The 18,195-nt window shown below is 36.1% G+C and overlaps 1 protein-coding gene across 4 annotated transcripts in view; it reads right to left on the reverse strand.

Annotated features, from left to right (window-relative positions):
- HBS1L (HBS1 like translational GTPase) overlaps positions 1-18,195 on the reverse strand; it is a 60,817-nt gene that overhangs the window by 11,256 nt on the left and 31,366 nt on the right. For 3 of the 4 annotated variants that reach the window (XM_072332615.1, XM_072332613.1, XM_072332616.1), the window contains exons 5-10: positions 12,452-12,560; positions 4,133-4,389; positions 3,534-3,699; positions 2,694-2,811; positions 870-1,016; positions 173-247 (exon numbers count right to left, since the gene is read on the reverse strand). In XM_072332615.1, the coding sequence (XP_072188716.1) occupies positions 173-247; positions 870-1,016; positions 2,694-2,811; positions 3,534-3,699; positions 4,133-4,389; positions 12,452-12,560 (872 nt within the window). Of the gene's footprint in view, positions 1-172; positions 248-869; positions 1,017-2,693; positions 2,812-3,533; positions 3,700-4,132; positions 4,390-12,451; positions 12,561-16,566; positions 16,623-18,195 lie in introns of all 4 variants that reach the window. The other variant, XM_072332617.1, reaches the window with a different exon arrangement.

The raw sequence follows: 18,195 nt of genomic DNA on the forward strand, positions 1-18,195 counted from the left end.
ATTAACCTTACGTAAGAGTCAGAGAACACTCCAGCAGTAAGAAAAGGAATCTGCAATAACACGTGCACATATGACAAGCAAAAAAGAGATATAAAATAACTAGACCATAACAACCACACATCCAAATGCCTGAATAAAGCAATGAAAACCTCAGAAGTCTATGTTATTTTACCTTGAAGCCAGCTTGTTTTAGAAACTGGCCAAGCTTACTGGTAATTTCCTGGAATCTCTCTTGTTGCCAACTGACCTAAAAAAGAAACAGATTGTGATAGTAAATTGTAAATTTCTAACACATTAAACAACAGTTGCATGTCATTAAGTCTGTAGTACCAATTGGGCTTTTCACACACAGCACCTGCAGATGTTGTAAATACAAGATTTCCAGGTGGGTTAATAGTTGAATATGTAAGAGCAAACAAACACATAAACTGATTTGATTAATCCTTGAACAGCATCTTGTTCTTCTTTTGCTTTTCTTTTTTTTTTAAATGCTCACATAAAATTTAGATTAATGAAGATCATATATCACAGCCACAATCTAAAACACTACAAGTAATATGCAATACACTTTACAGATTTAAATAAAGCTCTTGGACTTGATCTGACTGACCACCAAGATGGCCTTACAGATGCCACTGGATTAGCACCTTAGTCCAAATTTTCACATCTCTACTCATTTTAACACCTAAACTATTTTTCTACTGTGCTTTAAAATATACTCAAATAGAAAAGTATTGTATAGCCTAAAGAAAGGATTAAAAAAAAATGCAATTTTGTTATTAGTGTCATAATATTGATCCTTAAAATCTATCATCTAGGATCCACAGTCCTAGATAAAACTCATTTAACTGAGAAAGGTAAGCAAGTACCTGGTCCATTTTATTGACTGCAACAGCTAACTGTGTGACTCCAAGAGAGCGCACTAATAATCCATGTTCTCGAGTTTGTCCACCTGTCTCAAATCCTGCTTCAAATTCTCCTCTGCTGGCATCCACAACCAAAATAGCCACATCAGCCTGGATTATAAAAACAAAAGCAAACAAAAAATCCCAAACAATTAAAACTGTTTACGAGATTTCAATAATCTGACTAAACATGTCTATCACCAATATCCCACACAAGTGCACTTCACAGCGAAGGAATACTGATGCGATTCAAACACAGCTGAAACTGTTTATTTTATCTGCTTCATGTCCATTTCACTGAGGTATCACAGCATTACATCACCTCATGTCATTCACCACTATTTTATGTCTAACACAAGCCAAAGCTTGGCTGAGGAACCTGTCTTCTTCAAGGCACCCACTTTGTTGAATGGACCTCAACTAATGAAAGTATTATTCAACCAGAGACAACTGCTGTATGTTGCATGTTGATGTTTCACAATCTATTCAGCACAAAAGAGCACACCAGACTCAGAAACTGGAAAAGACCAAGTAGTCTACTACATATTTTATCATCTAGGCAAACTCTCTGCCGTGACATTAAAAACAAAGAGTGATTGCACAATCTACAGCACTGTAGAAGAAGCAAAACACAAAGAAAAAAGATTTTGCTGTCAACCTTGCATGCTGCTATATAATGTGCCTATTAAAAAAATAGATAATGAAAGCAATCAAAAGCAACTTTCCCTACTTTCAGAAGTAACAGCCAGTTAGACAACAGAAAGAGAGAAAAGACGTGCTTTTTCATATTCCTTACATATGCAAGCTACAAGATACCAGGAGAAGAAACAAAGCCAGCATCACAGTGCCCTAGTCAAAAATACCACCCACTGACCCAGATGCAAATTCCCCACATCTCACATAGGGAGGCTTGTGCATGCATGAGAATAATGAAAGGGAGAGGGATGAATTTCCCCACAGCTCTGAGCCTCAGAAGTGCATTGTGGTAGATGTTTTCCTACAAAAAAAATGTTGTGGTTTTTTGTTTGTTTGTTTTTTGTTTTTTTTTTTAATTATACAGAAAAAAAATGGCCTTGGAACTCAAGTGAATTAACTGTGTATTTAAGACCAGATCCTGATCCTGATAAAGCTTATTTGCATTTTGTGCAACAGCAGTTGCAGATTCACGCTAACAGAATTTCCCCTGATATGAAGGCATCAGGACCATACTTGCTTTCTTCAACCCATTTCTTCTCTTCTGAGGCTACTTGGGTATCAAAAGCTTGCAGTTTCAGTGATTTCCTTAATAGGCTTCAGAATACAATTGCCCCTCCCAGTCCTGAGAGAAAAGAGAAATGCATCAAGCCTTAGCTGGCAAGCCTCGTCTTCTGCTGAACTGAGGCAACCACTGGTAGGTCCGCAAGTTGTATCTTAACACTTGCTGTTTGCATTACTTTTTTCCAAAGATGTGTACAAAGCACTTTAAGTCAAAACTGGAAAGAAAATAGTGTGGTCAAGTCAACATCTTTTAGCATTCTAAAACTAAAGCACTAATTATGGTTTCAAATATCCTGATCTTCCTGCAGTGTATGCCCCACAATATATGTAACTACAAATGCCCTACTCCACACTTAAAGAACTTTGCCTGCCCTGTAGCCTAACCACTAAGTCACAATACCTGAATTCTTACCCAGTCTCTGCTATAGAGCTAGAACCTGACTTGGGGCAAACTATATCAGAGTTACTCTCTCTATAAAACCATAGTAAAAAAAAAAAAAAAAAAAAAAAGGAATTTTAAACCATCTCTACCTGTGCAGCTCCTGTGATCATATTTGGAATGAAGTCTTTGTGGCCTGGAGCATCCATCAGAGTAATTACTTTAGTCTTCGTCTCAAATTTGGTCATACCCACATCCATTGTTACTCCCCTTAAACAAGACATACATAGAACAGATCATTAAAACCGTTTTGAAAGCTCTACAAAGATATAAAATAAGCTATTAGGAACACAATCATGAAATTGCACAGGTAATAAATTTCATTTGATTCACCTCAAAAAACTGAAAGAAATTTGTTTGCTGGAAAGGAGCGGCATATGTAAAAGTTCAGTTATATACACAGTGGCTGCAGATGCATATCTGCCTTTAAAACAAAGGTAAGCACACTACAGCCACCAGTCTACTTGATGTTCTACAGCTGCAGTTTACACTGTTACATTTATCTTTGCAATCGGAACAATTTATATACTACGGAACAATGGATGAACAATTAAAAGGAAAATATGAGGGCTGTTCCAAAAGTAACACCTCCCACGTTATTCCACTGGTCCATGAAATCAGAAGCAGATGTTGGAGGTATGGCAGCTTTAAAGAACATTGGCTTTTAGCACTGTACCTACTCTATACTCCTTAGTACAGGTATATGTGAAGAAGCACTGAACTTCTCATTCACATTTTTGAAGTCAAACCAGTATATTAGCTCTCGTTTAATATGTACTTTGACAAAGCAAAATATATACTTGTAAGCAGTGAGTAAATATCTTTAAGCATTTAGAATGCTTCTACTAAAGCCTTATTAGTAGATTTCCTAACAAATGTTGCTCCTTCAGAAAAACAATGTTATCTATTTCCCATTAGATTGATAACTCTACCTTTCTCTTTCTTCCCCAGTTTCATCCAAGACCCATGCATACGCAAATGAAGCTTTGCCAGCCTTCTTAGATTCCTGTTCATATTTGTGCATAGTTCTTTTGTTCACATTTCCCAAGAGGTAGAGTAGATGGCCCATTAAAGTACTTTTACCTGCATCAACATGTCCTATAGAGGAAAAACATACCAGCTTTATTGATTTACAAATTTTAAACACAATACCACATGAAATAGACAAAAATATATGAAAATCACATGCACGTCTATGCAATCCACAGGAATTTACCAGTACTGGGAGACACTATACTGAAACAGGTACAAATGTTGACAGCCATCTAGTATCTCTATATTAGAACTAAAAAGAAAACACTGTCAAAACAAAACAACATGAAAGTACATCTTACTAGTCTGTCAAATGCAAGGTAACTCAGCCTCATGGTCTAGCCAAGGAGGTCTGAACATACTTTATCCCAAAAGCAATGGTCAGATGCAAATGAAAACAGCAAATGATGATAAAGAGATGACAATTTTCATTCTTCATCACTCCCAGATTCAGTCAACAGTATTTTTAATCTATATACCTGTAATGTAACATTATTACCTATTACCACCAAATTAAGTAGTTGTTTTCCTCCTTGTCTCTTCTCCAACTCTGCTTTCACATCTATTTGTGGTTTTGTCTTGCTTGTTTTTTTCACTGGAGTAGGCACTGTATTCTGCTCTTCTGAAACCTGCGCTACTTGGGATGAAAGAGCAGGTTTTGATACTGCCTCAAGTACCCTAGGAGTTACACTGGCGTCTTCAATTGGCAGTCCTTTCTGAGGTGTGGTAACATGGCCATTTTCTTCAGTAATCACGCTATGTGGGGGAAAAAAAACAGAAAACATAGTGCAAATGTCCAAGAAAATACAGAAATACAGGAGAGAAAGTCTTCCCTTTCTTATCATATAAGCCTCAGAAGTATAATATCTGATAATCAGCAACAAGCTCATTAAGATGGAAGTGATAAGGAACTGGATACAAACTTCACAACACCAGCTCTGAACATCTTGTCACACAAATACTGTACACAAAAGCAAGATAAGATATAATCTTGTAAAATTCATGAAACTGATTAATAAAAGCTTCTCACAGCCACTTCTTTTAACATGGAGGGAATGGACTACAACTAAGACTGTCCTTCTCTGCAGTGAGACTACTACCTAAATGAGCTTTGAGGCATTCTAAAATAGCTTTCACTTACAGTACCAGTACAGCTGAATGGAGTGATGTTCCACTGTGAGAACACTACTCAACAACACCTGGACAGACTGGAGTGTTGGGCAGGGAGGAACCTGATGAGGTTTAATAAAGAGCAACTGTAGAGTCTTGCATCTGGCAAAGAATAACCACATGCATCAGTCTAGGTTAGGAGATGATGTGCTGGAGAGGAGTACTGCAAAGAAGGACATGGGTGTTCTGGTGGACAGCAGGTTGCCCATGAGCCAGTGGTGTGCTCTTGTGGCCAAGAAGGCCAGTGGAATCATAGGGTGCATTAAGGAGTGCAGTCAGTATCTTCCCCCTCTACTCTGCCCTGGTGAGGCCACATTTAGGATGCTGTGTCCACATCTGGGCTCCCCAGTTCAAAAAAGACAGGTATCTTCTAGAAGGAATCCAGTGGAGGAGCACAAATGTAATAAAGGGCCTGGAACACCTCCCATATGAGGAAAGGCTAGTAACCTGGGTATGTTCAGACTAAGGAAAAGAAGACTGAGGGGTAGCTGATTAATGTTTATAAATATCTAAGGGGAGGTGGAAGGCAAATGGATGAGGCCAGGCTCTCCTCAGTGGCATACAGTGATAGCGCAAGGAGCAGTGCCCTAAATTTTGAGTGTAGAAAGTTTCATATAAACATGCAGAAGAACTTCTTTACAGTGGGGATGATGGAGCACTGGAACATGCTGCCCAGAGAGGATGTGGAGTCTCCTTTTATGGAAATATTCAAGACCCATCTGGATGCCCTACCTGTGTGACCTACTGTAGGGAACCTGTTTTAGTAAGGCATTGGACTCAATGGTCTCTTGAGGTCTCTTTCAAGCTCTGAAATTCTGTGATTCTGTGAAGTCACATTTATAAATACTGAAAAAGTTTGTTTTACGCACAAGGCATCTAGGACTGTGGAGATTCGGATTTCCCAATTCCTGTTCCATTCTGTTCTACCACAGATTATTACGTTAATACTAAGGATCTCAGGATCAGAGACTGGCTTGGATTGGAAGGGATCTCAGAGATCTTCTAGTTCCAAACCTCCTGCTACAGGAAGGTATTTTCCTAATCCACATATATACTCTGAGAATATACATGATGCGATTTCATACCTGTTACAGACACTAGAATTAAACCCTAAGAAACATCTTCAAGAATGCAAAAGCTTTCTTGCTTGTTAACAGAGCTCTATGGTTAATCATTAAAGTAAACAGCAAGACAGGAACAGAAGCATGACATATTTATATTAATGCAAACTTGAATACACAAACCACTGACAATTGCAGTATTTTGAAAATTCCTACAAAATGCTCCTACAAGGAAAAAAGGCTTCTTCCCCTGGAAAATTGGAAATCCTTTCCAGTGCAGTTCCACTGTGGTACAGACTGCTTTCTGTGGAACTGATTCTAGCAGGTTCTCAGAAGTGTTACCAAAAGCTAACACAACTATCTTCATTTCCAGAGTGAATCTTTCAGTCTCCACATTTCATTTACATACCAGTAGGAAGGAAACTTCAGTTTTCCTCTTTTCAACTCTTATAATTCAAAGTACTTATTTTGGTATGGTACTTCAGAATCTCATGTCACAGTATCACTGCTTTTTTTGATAATTCAGTGCAACGTTACTTCTTGTTTTCTGTCTGCATCAGCAGTCATAGCAGTATTTGCATTGTATTAGTTCCTTTCCATTTCCTGTATCTCAGGAAACAACATAGTCCAGTCAAGCTAGTCTATTAAATAAAGCAATTGAAGCATTACAACCTAAACCGCTAAGCCTAATAAACATTCAGAATGAATGGAAATTTAGCTTCTATTCACAGCCATAAGCTATGATGGCCATTTTATAGTCCCCTCTTTCTAAACTCAGATTCAGAGCCTAGCTATTACAACAATATTGACACCTTTTTATAAGGCCCAAAGCCAAGTTCTTGCTCTTTCCTGTGAGAATCCCAAAGCAGAAACCAGCAGACTTGTTTCTTGGCTAATAAACCAAATCTTAAAGCTAGGATGCTGCATCAAGACTTGATACACAATCATCATTTTCTCCAAATTAGCTACACACTAAACGTGGCTCATGTCATGCAGGTAGAGGACAGCATGTATGCTACTGCGTAATAGATGCACAAATCTGTTGAAAGTCTATTTGTATGAAGTTATTCTATTAAAATTTTGTAAACCATTTAAAGGAAAACAATATCAATCTACTGCCCTTGGTCATACATTCATGATAATTTTTACTTTGATTTGTTCCTCCGGGACTGGTGTTACTTAACATCTTTGTAGGAGACATGACAGTGGGATCAAGGGCATCCTCAGCAGGTTTGCAGACAACACCAAGTTGCTTTATGCAGTTGACATGCAAGAGGGAAGGTATGCCATGCAGAGGGACCTGGACAGGCTCAAGAGGTGGGCCCAGGCCAACCTCATGAAGTTAAACAAGGTCATGTACAAGGTCCTGCATCTGGGTCAGGGCAAGCCCAAGCACTAACACAGGTGAGTGAAGAATGGCTGGTAAAAGAAAAATGCATTTCTATCAGTCTGAACAAAATACCAGCTTGTTTGGGGGTTTTGTGTTTTTTGTTTGTTTTGTTTTTTAAATTCCTTAAATAGTACATTAAGTTCAAGATGAAAAATCTACTTCGGAATGGCACAAATATTTTCTCTAATTTCTCTTCAGAGAGACTTTACTAAAACTGACTGGAAGACAATCCAGCAAAAATTAATAGGATTGCAGAACTGCAGGGACAAAGTTTTATACACATTCTAACAATGTATTTAAAAACACCTGACTTATATAAATCACACCAGACCAGTCTGGCTTGAACCATATATTAACCTATTTAAGACTTATTTGCTAGATGCCTACCAACACGTTAACGATTCTTATTATTTTTCTTTTTTTTTTTCCCCCGAAGATGAAGTTCAATTCAGTGTCAGCTCAACATCTATCACTTTCACACTGAAGCATTATGACGGTTGCTAATATGCAAAAGTTACAGTATAACACAAATATGATATTTCACATTGGTGTTATTTTTTTTTTCCTAAACATTCTAACACTTGAATTTCTAGAAAGAAGCAGCCAGATCAAAACTGCCTTTGCATTCAGCAATCCAGTATTCTCTGCATTACTTCCAAAACCAATTTTTCAAAAATGAGAAACTTTAAAAGGAAAACATATATCTAAAACTTGAAATAATGTGATCCAAAACCATGTTAACCTATAGCTTTCCAACACCTTTTCAAAAAGAAAAACATATTCTGAAAGACAAGTTATTAGTAAGTTCCTAAATTCTACTTACATAGCTAAGCAATCAGTTTACTTTCTAGACTCAGAAGCTCAGATTTTCCCATAAGCCAAAGACTATGTCAGTACGAATTCCAAAAATATGATGAAATGTGGAGTCGCAGAATGCAAACCATTTACAGCTCCTCAATGAATCAAGACCAGATAAAACAATTATTCCCTCATGATTAAGTACCTTCTGGTGTGACTACCACTGCTGTAGGATGCCAAAAGGAGTACATATTTGGGTGGTTCAAGGAAAGGGTACTAGATGTACTAGTGAAATAATGAGCCTTGCTACTACTTCAGGGGTAAAGTATTTGAAACTGTTAGTAGACTACTCCATCTAGATTTCTAAAGGTTTCAGATACTACTATGTTCTGGAAATCTGAAAACATCCTGTTCCATGACAGATAACAGAAGATTTGCCACTTCTGTTTGGAGGAAGAGCACTTCCTAACCATTTGCTTGCACCATTGCATAAGAACTTATTAAAAACAGGCTTGACCACCATCGAATAGGTCAGAGATTTCTAAAGCTCTTACCACAGCTTTTTCTAAGCAATCAGAAGACACGTCTGGCAAAGATCAACATTTAGTAGAAACCAGAACTGCCAGGCAAGACACTTCCTATGTTGTCTTGCCAGCACAGACCATAAGATTGAACTGAGTAAAGTGTTATGGTTACATCACTGTTTTCTGGGAACAAGAAGAAATCCTGAAGTGCAACATATGCCGTCACAAAACATGCTAAAAGAAACTCATCCTTGTGCAACTGTTTTTACTGAGATTCACACTACCAGACATTCAAAGAAGAACCTGAAAGTTTACCTGCTGAAGATCAACTGCATAATTTAGTTTTTAAGTATTGTTTTTAATCTTCAAGTCTGGATGCTTCATGAACTATTCTTATACAACCGACTCTTTCGGAGTACATAGAGTCATTACAGGAATGTCTACATTTATTTCCCCTTTCAAGTTTATTAATTACACAATATTGGTCAGGCAGGTTAAAATAATCAATCTTTTTTGCTCACAGTTTTTTCTGTTTTCCTTCACAATTTGACAAGAGAAAGGCCCAGTAATTAATCTTGCTAGAGCACCAGAAAAACAGCTTGTCAGAAGTGAGCAAGCTCCATTTTCCAGAGACAATTTCAAAGGCAATCAATGCTCAGAGTAATTCATGGCTTCTAAGACTCCATTCACATTTTAATGAAGGTTCATTTATTATTATGAGGTCATGCATCATAAAAAAATTGGTATCAAAGGCTGAGTAGCTACTCAAAGAATGGTCAGTATTGTTAATGCTCAACCACTGTTTTTAAAAACGTGGCCCATGAATTATCTTTAAGATTCCATAAAAGTTGACAACAAAAACTAGCATACTGTACAATCACCTTGGAATGGTGTCTGCACCACAGCATACAAATATTTAGCAATGAGAGCATGGAGTGCAAACTGCAAATGCTAACAAATCACACTTGGTTTAGAATTCAAGTTTATCAAAACTGCTGTGAACAGTTCATAATATTGTGCTTTCAGTCAGAGATACAAACTATGTACTTAGAAATTAGTATTATTATAAGCCCTCTGCAGTACATTTATCAGCACATAAGTAGCAAAGAGAACTTGAAAAATAGTTTTAAAAGCCTTCTTGGGCATTAATAAGCATAAATCTATTGTTTTCCCTGATAATTCATCTTTATATAAATTATCACAAAACTAGCAGATATATGCATAAGAAAAAACAGCTCTCATACTTACGGAGTTGAGACAAGGAAAATGTTTTTATTTGCTTTTCAAGTCTAGAAGTGGACAAATAAAAGCTACAAAGTCATTACAAGCTTTCAAGGCAACAGTAGTGCATCAGGTAACTTCAATATATTTAGCATAGGTCTTATGCAGAAACCATGGAAAAGTGCAAGTCAGGCTCCATCTGTTAGGAATCAGGCAAATTACATTCTCATAAGCAGAGAAGGAAAGATATGACCAAAGCCACCTCCCTCAGTTCTGCATGACCAACTGCTCCAGTGTTCCATAGAGAACAGAGAAGGTCATCACAGGTTCCTACAAGTGTGATTCTTAAAACATGCAGATAACACTGTAATTTCAAATGGACTTTCTGCCATTTTTGTTGATTGGTTCTTCTCAAAACCTCATTCCATTCTCTAATAAACCCCTCTATTCCCATTTATACCAGTAAATGCCTAACATCCATACAATTTCTATAGGAATTGTAGAATCACAGAATGTTTAGAGTTGAAAGAGACCTTAAAGCCCACCCAGATCCAACCCCCTGCCATGGGAAGGGCTGTCAACCACCAGATCAAGGCTGTCCAGGGCCCCATTCAACCTGGTCTTGAATCCCTATAGGGAAGGGGCATTCTACAGCTCCTCTGGGCAGCCTGTTCTTATTAAGCAGCATCACTGAAATGCTAATCAAGTGAAGTGAATTAAATACACATCTTCACATTACCAAAGATTTAAACCTGAAGATATCACTAGTAGGGTCATTTTTTTTTCCCTTCTGTCACAAAAAAGTACATTATTATAATGGAAGGAAGCATGATACAAACTATGTCAGAGTCTCTAAAGAGAAGCAGAGCAGCTGAGAACCATGCAGAGACAACTATTTCTCCTCAGAGACTGAGTCCAGGAATTTTTCCAGCCTACACATGAGGAAACATTTTTATTTCATCCTTTCCCTACAAAGCAGACATACTTACACAAGGTGGGGCACTCATTAAATAAGAAAGACTAAATTCTGTATTTATTCTTATTAATAAACATTTCATATAGCCATTATTTAGTTACAGCTAAAAAATACAATCACTACCATCCCTACTAAGTCGCTGAAGGACTAAATGGCAGATCTTTTGCACTCCTCTATGATTACTTTTTATATTATATACTATATATAATATTATATATACTATATAATATATATAATAATAATATATCTATTGTATAGTATATATCATATACTATATTATATATATTACTTTTTAATTATACCTACATCATTTTATTATCATGAAGAACTCCTATTTAAGCAGTGAACTACAAACACCAAAGTTGGAGATTTTGTGAAGTTAATATGAATCAGTTATTAGAGTCACTGACCAGCAAAGGTGAGAGGAAGAAAAATGCTTCCTCTTATGTACTGAAAGTCTCAAATGGCGCAGAGAGAGGATTTTGAAATCCTGGGAATTTTTAATTTGCACTTTATTGTATCTAAGTAGCTGAAAGACCTCAATTTCATTCATCAATGGCATTTAATGGTTTTAAAGATATAATGATACACCCCTTATTACAGGGGCCTTACACCCCTGTATTAAGTGCACTTAAAAAACTAGGTAAAAGCACCTGGTTACTTTCTACACAGTTACACCAAACATGCACAAGGTGCTGTAAAATGAAAAACATGCTATCTTCTTGCTCCTCAAAATGTTTTCCAGATCAGAACTACAAATACTGCAGCTGAGGTGGGGGTGTTGGAACTGCTTATGCTTGTGGACTATTTTCCTGAAGATAACCATGCTATTTCTTGGCACAAGTACTTGACTATAATAAGATTGAGCTCAAAATCACAATAAGCATATCCAAACAAGAAAACTGCATTGAATACTGTTAATAGAAACCAACCCCATCCAAAAGGAAAAGCAGGTGATGGAGGAGCCACATGCTATGTGCAGTGACATTTCATAGAAATGAAATGTATTCCCAACATGCTTGACCTGTCCTTACATTATAGCATTTACTCCTGGCTACTGCTGTTAAGTAGGTGGACTCTTGATTCATCATGCATGTTCTTGCACTCTTAACAAGAAATCACCCCAGCAGTTCTAAGTTAAGGTAAAATTAGAATCAACAACATTATTTCAGCTAAAGCATAAGGAGGACTGATTTCTTTTCTACAACAGTTGTACCCTGAACACCTGATAAAGTTAATAAAAGCTACAGAGGAAGACAAAATTTAGTCTTAAGTGATTATTTTCCCCATAAATTATTCTTAAATGTTTTACTTCCTTTGAAGAACAAGCAATTACAGTTAAGATTTATTGATTTCATAATTCCACTTAGCGAACTAAATTTAAAATAAACGAACCCCATGAACGTTCAGTATTCTATGAAGCGGATGTTTAAATAGTCTGAATAGCTGATATGTCTCTACACTATTCATAGTGAAAGGATTTGTTAAACTCAAAACGTGAGGTACCATCTTCTGAAAGTAATTGTGAGTCAAACAAGAAGCTGAAATGGTTTGTTCTGGAGAGTGACACTAAAACTGCTGTAAAAATAGAAATAAAAGAAGAAGAACGCTTGCTACAGGTGCATCAGTCTGAAGGAAGAGCTACTGATGTACCTTGACATAAGTGGGCTTAGCTTACCTTGGAACTTCAAATCCCATCGACTGTTTCTTTCCAGACACTGTCATTTTGGTAACTTTCGGCACAATTTCAGATTCTATTCTGGATGACTGGGAATCCCTTGGTTTTCCTAGTAATAGACAAAAAGTATGCTTGAACTTAAAGTCGTGACTAACAGGTGTTACACACAAAGTTTAACAGGTTACATTCCTTCTCTTTCACCCAAAGTTACCAGTCTGTGATAATTATGGAATTTCACATTTCAATTTGAATAGAGATGTTGTAAATACAAACAAGAAACTGATCTACAAACATTTCTACTCTGCATATTTAATCTGCATCTCCAAGCACTGATGCGACAGCCACACCATTTAAGAGCTTTGCTATTTTGACAGTAGTTCTGCAGAATGACAGAAGGATATCAGAAAACACAAGGATGAAGTAGTACTTTGCAACTGCTGATTAACCAATCAGATTAATTCTTTCTTATAATTTTTCTTTCATCTTAACACTGTTGAACCTTTAGGTACAAGGTGGGGAAAAAAAAAAGGATGTCTACCTCAGATAGTGCTAACAAGAGCATAAAATACAGATGAGCTACTTGGCCTTCCCTCAAACCTGTAAAGAGTGCAGACTCAAACTAAGTTCCATCAAAGAAGGAGCTTAAAGGTAATTATGGAATGATAATCAGAACTGAACAACCTACTCCCTTTAAAAGGTATCAATTTTTACCATAATTTACATGAAAACACAGATGCACTGAGACTGATTTTGAATTGTGTGAAACTACATTCAACAGAGCTAAAAGCAGTTTCTTGGTAAGCTGTTAAAAAGTTATTGCCCTTGGGGATGAGTAGCATAAATAAAAATAGTTAACGACTCCTTTCCACAACTCCCTGTTTAATATGCTAAACAACTCCATTCTCCCTCTTTTAAGAGAAAAGACTTCCAGCTTTACAGTATGATTGACAACGACCATACCTCTTCAAATACGTTTTACATGTGGGAAATAAAAACAATAACCTAAATTCAGAACTAAACTGAACATTTTACACAACCTTTACCTACAGATGCATCTGAAAACTGGAAAAATGCCATTAGTCTTCAAATAATACTCGAATTCTGATAGCCACAATCAAGTGAACACTTGAATAAGAAGTTAATTTTGATGAATGAATTACTGGAACCATTTGGTCCCGTTCATTCAGATTAATTCTTTATTGAATCCTAAAGTACGACAGCTACACCTCTAAAACCACACGATTATAGCTCTGTACAAGTTTTATGTAAAGTTGTGGTCAAGCCTGTTGAAGGTTTGTTTCAGGTACGGAAAAGGAATACCACAAACACGTCTGTAATAGCACACCATAAAAGCTGTTGTGCAACCTTTCAGATTTTTTTTATTATTTTTTTTTTTTAAGCAAAAAAAAACCCCAAAACCTGTTGTTTGAGGAATTCTTATTTAACTTCATTTCCCTCATTTACCTTATCTGTTGATACTTATTTTTATTCTATGTAGCCCAGAGATCTCTGAAAGAAGCAGCCTGCATGTGTATCATTACTAATTGCAAACCAAGTGCACCAAATAAGGAAAAGCAGTATCAAAAGAAATAAAGACAACAGCACAAATTGCGGTTCACAAATATTAAAAAGTTTAAAACTGACAAATAGTAAAGATTTAGGGAAAAAGTTCTCATAAATAATGGGCATGGGCTAACAGATAAACACGAAGATTTTCTTTCATATTCAAGCACCTACACAGGTCCCTTATGCTATTTTTACTTTTATTTCTTAAATGAGAACTTCATTATTTGAGTTACGGTAGAAATGTTGCAGAAAACTTATGGTTTTTTCCCCATTTCAACTGAAACAATTTTCAAGCAGACAATCACCTTCAACTGCCAGTTAGACATGAATGTTTTACAGGTCCTTTGAATGTTGAACTAGTTAATTCTCAGAAAACATCATGTTTGAAATGCTAGGAACTAAGAATGAATAGAACCGCGATGAAAAAGAAATCAGATTAGTTGAAAGAAATCAATAAAAGAAAACATTTGTTTTTGTGTACCTTGCGTATCACTTACAATCCATTAGCAATAGTTGTTACATTTGATCCAATATCAAAAATCTTTTTGAAAAGATTTTTTTTTAAAGTTACATTCCCTAATCAATTCACAAATCAAGCTTCAACCTGTACAGCTGTTGGGGTGTTTTAGATTGATCCAAAGTTACAGGTATTATAAGACAAAATATATTCAGCGAACCCAGAATTTAACATCAATTTCAAGAAAGTCAAATAACCACCTTCAAAAACACCATGCTACTCACTCTCCAGACAAAATCTAAAAGACTAAACAAAATCCACTAGAACTACCTCACTGACACAAGACATAATATTTATTGCAAACTGAAGCATTAAATAATGCACCTAGAAGAAAGATGAAGCTAGACATTAAAGCTAGACATTAAAAAGCTAGACATTAAAAACATTACAAGGTGAACAAAGATTAAAACAAAAAAATTGCAAACAGCGAGGGATAGTAAAATAATTGTTCTTTGACAGCAGACAGGTTCTGTTATCACTTCAAAAAACAAAAAAAAAAAAACCAAAACAAAAAAACCAAACAAACAAAAAAAAACACCACTGTTATTTCAACACAGTAAGGAAGAAGACCAGGACCACATACAAGGCCAAATCAAACTGTATAGGACTACCCTGTAAAGGTATCTTCATATATTGCATCTCTTCAAAGAGATGCAATAATCACACAAGGATTATTAATAATGCCACTGGCAGAAGCATCAAACACCATTTTTTGACTCCGCTGTTTTCACAACTAAGAACAATAAAATCAATCTGCTCATTTAAGATAAGGACAAGGCCTGATTTCTTGTGCACTGCAGGTGCCATTACAGATTAATGGTTACAGGCTTCAGTACAAAAAACAGAAGCCTAGGAACAGAGTATACTTTACTATCTAATCTACTGAGTATTAGAGAGAACTGCACAATAAACCCTTATCCGCTTTAGCAGACAAAGCAAAAGCTATTCAACACTTAACAGATCAAATGCAAATCCTTAAATTGCACCTTGGAACTAAAAGGAAGTCAATGCACAATGCTGATAGGATTCCCAAAAGAAACACTTATGAATCAACAAGCTAAGTATCCTAAGGCAAGTAAATGTGCTACAACACCGGATAAAGTGTAGGTGCAGTAATCCCAATCTGATTACAACTAAAGCAGATGCAAGAAAATTGACCTCCAAAGGAAAAGGAGATAAACTTCCTGCCAAGAAAAGTTTGATAAAACATTCCTCTAACCATATGCCATTTAGATATTCTTAAATGCTAACCCAAGCAACTCAGTGACAATGTTCCTCCTAACACCAAGAATGTATATGAAATAAAGATTAATAATGACTCCTTATTGAAGTCCTAAAGTAGCTCCAATATTTCACTTACTCTAGCTATACAAAAAGCAAAAATGAGATGGTCGTTCATAAATTAGAAAAATATAAGGGTTTGTCAATATGATAGTCACCACAATTCAGAATGTTTTAAAATACTGAAGTAATATCATTTTTTGAAAAGCCAAGTAGTTTTCAGATATAAACTACTGAATACTACAATCATGTCACTGAAACTATATTACAAGTACCATAACTATGGACCCATACCAAACGGTACTACAAGGCAAAAGATGCGTTAATGCACCTTGCTTCAGAGTTACATTAGGATGAGCCCAACACCAAAGGGAACAGAGAGACCTGCACTGATATTACTCAAGTACAACTGTGACAGTGTGTGACCAAACTAACAAACATCTCTTCTCTTTATGCTTCTCTTTGCTTATCCCTAACCTGTGACTGCCCTATGGTCTTCCAGCTGAAGAACTTTTGATGTGGTCAAGAGGTCTTACCAGAGACACCTGCTGCAACTTGAAAATTATTAGTAGTACAACCCTGAAATCTGATGGCACAGTGGAGTACTCGCAGACTGAAAAACAGGAGACAGACATACACATACAGCAACCAACTAAAACATCAGAGCAGTTCTTAAAAATGAAAACAGCCTCTCAGGGTGTTCATGGTGTAATAGCAGAAGTGCATGGATAAGTCAACCATCTTCTTTTACCATAATCAACTCCCCAGATTTTGGGCTTCATCTGTATAAATGGCTCTAAGGATTACCTGCAAAAGACGTAAACAAACAAACCAAAAGATTATTTTACCTTCTTTACTAAATTAAAAAAAAATAAAAATAAAAATAAAAATTAAAAAAAAAAAAGAAAGAAAAAGAGAATTTACTTTTTCAATGTATGTACTCTCATTGAAACTAACAAAAAGGTAAAAATTAATCTTGAATTCTGGTGGAGGCATGGAAGAGATATTTTTTAGCACTCAGAACACTCAAATGTCAGTCTGCTCTGTTCTCAGGTAGACTAGAGGTGAATATAAACAACGCTAAGTCCACTAAACATCTGCTATCTCAAGTAAGAAACATAAGTAAGAAGTTAAATATGGAGGAAAAAGCATTGGCACTGAGACAGTAGAAATGAGCACTAGCATTGGGTGCTGAAGTCCACACTGGCTTATAGTTCAGATGACCAGACGTTTTAACAGTGGAAACAAAATACCACCTTTTTAAAATCCTATGCACAGAGACTGCTCCCCCCAGTTTGTTTCCCTTCATTAAATTGGGTAACAGCACTGAAACCTTGCACAAAACCGTATCATTACACTGTGAATCCTGCTTCTGAGAAGATGAACTTTAAACCTTATGACACCTGAATTAAAGAAAAAAAAGGAAAAAAAGAAGATAGGAAGTATATCAAGATGTCAAGCATATCTTCCATTCACAATTCTCAGATGGTAACTCCCTTTGAACAAAACCAGGTTTAATCAACCACTTGCAGATAAAAATAATATTTTGTGCCCTTTGTCTATTTTGCTTTGGTCTGTTGTTTGTTTTGGGGCTTCTTTTTGGTTTTCTAGCACCAAGAGTCAGGAACCTTTGAACTTCACTTTGCCAGGAAAAACAAAATTAATTTACTTAAGCACATCCTCTCTCAATCATTCAACTTTATGAGCATAAGCATTACACGTTTATATGAAGGTCATTCTGAAAATGCAGATCTAGCTTATTCACGTAATAAATACAGTATCCATACAATCCTTTTCCTTTACTGATAGACTGCTTTTTTTTTTTTTACTCCTTGAACAAGGATCTAAAACTCAGGCTTTTGTATGTCTTATGAAATTACTAAAACTAATAATAATAATTCTGATATATACTTCTTCATAAAAGCTGAGCACTCCCTATACTGAACACTACACATTCTTACAAATCCCAATAAGTTCACATGCATTTTTTGTCACAAAAAATGAGCATTTTCCTATACTAAAGAGAATCCAATTTTCATATTTCTGTGCAGTACCAATCCACTGTCAGAATTGGAAAATGATTTTTCAGTATGAAGCTATTTCAAAACATTTTTTTCCTACTATTACATATATTAAAAACATGTATTAAATTCTAGTATTTATTCTCAAACTAGAGATTCTACTTGCAGACTTCCCAATACACTGCAGTAACCTGCATTATTTCCACTCCAGATAAACACATAAAGCAACAAAATACAAAAACATAAAGCAATAGTGGGGGAAGGGGTTAAGTACTGCATAAACCAGCAGTACCATGGAAAAACATACATGTAACCATGTCTTCTGATCAAGGGAGATATGGTTTGCATCCCTCCTTCTG

This window comes from Excalfactoria chinensis, chromosome 3 (assembly GCF_039878825.1).
Source record: "Excalfactoria chinensis isolate bCotChi1 chromosome 3, bCotChi1.hap2, whole genome shotgun sequence".
Taxonomy (NCBI): domain Eukaryota; kingdom Metazoa; phylum Chordata; class Aves; order Galliformes; family Phasianidae; genus Excalfactoria; species Excalfactoria chinensis.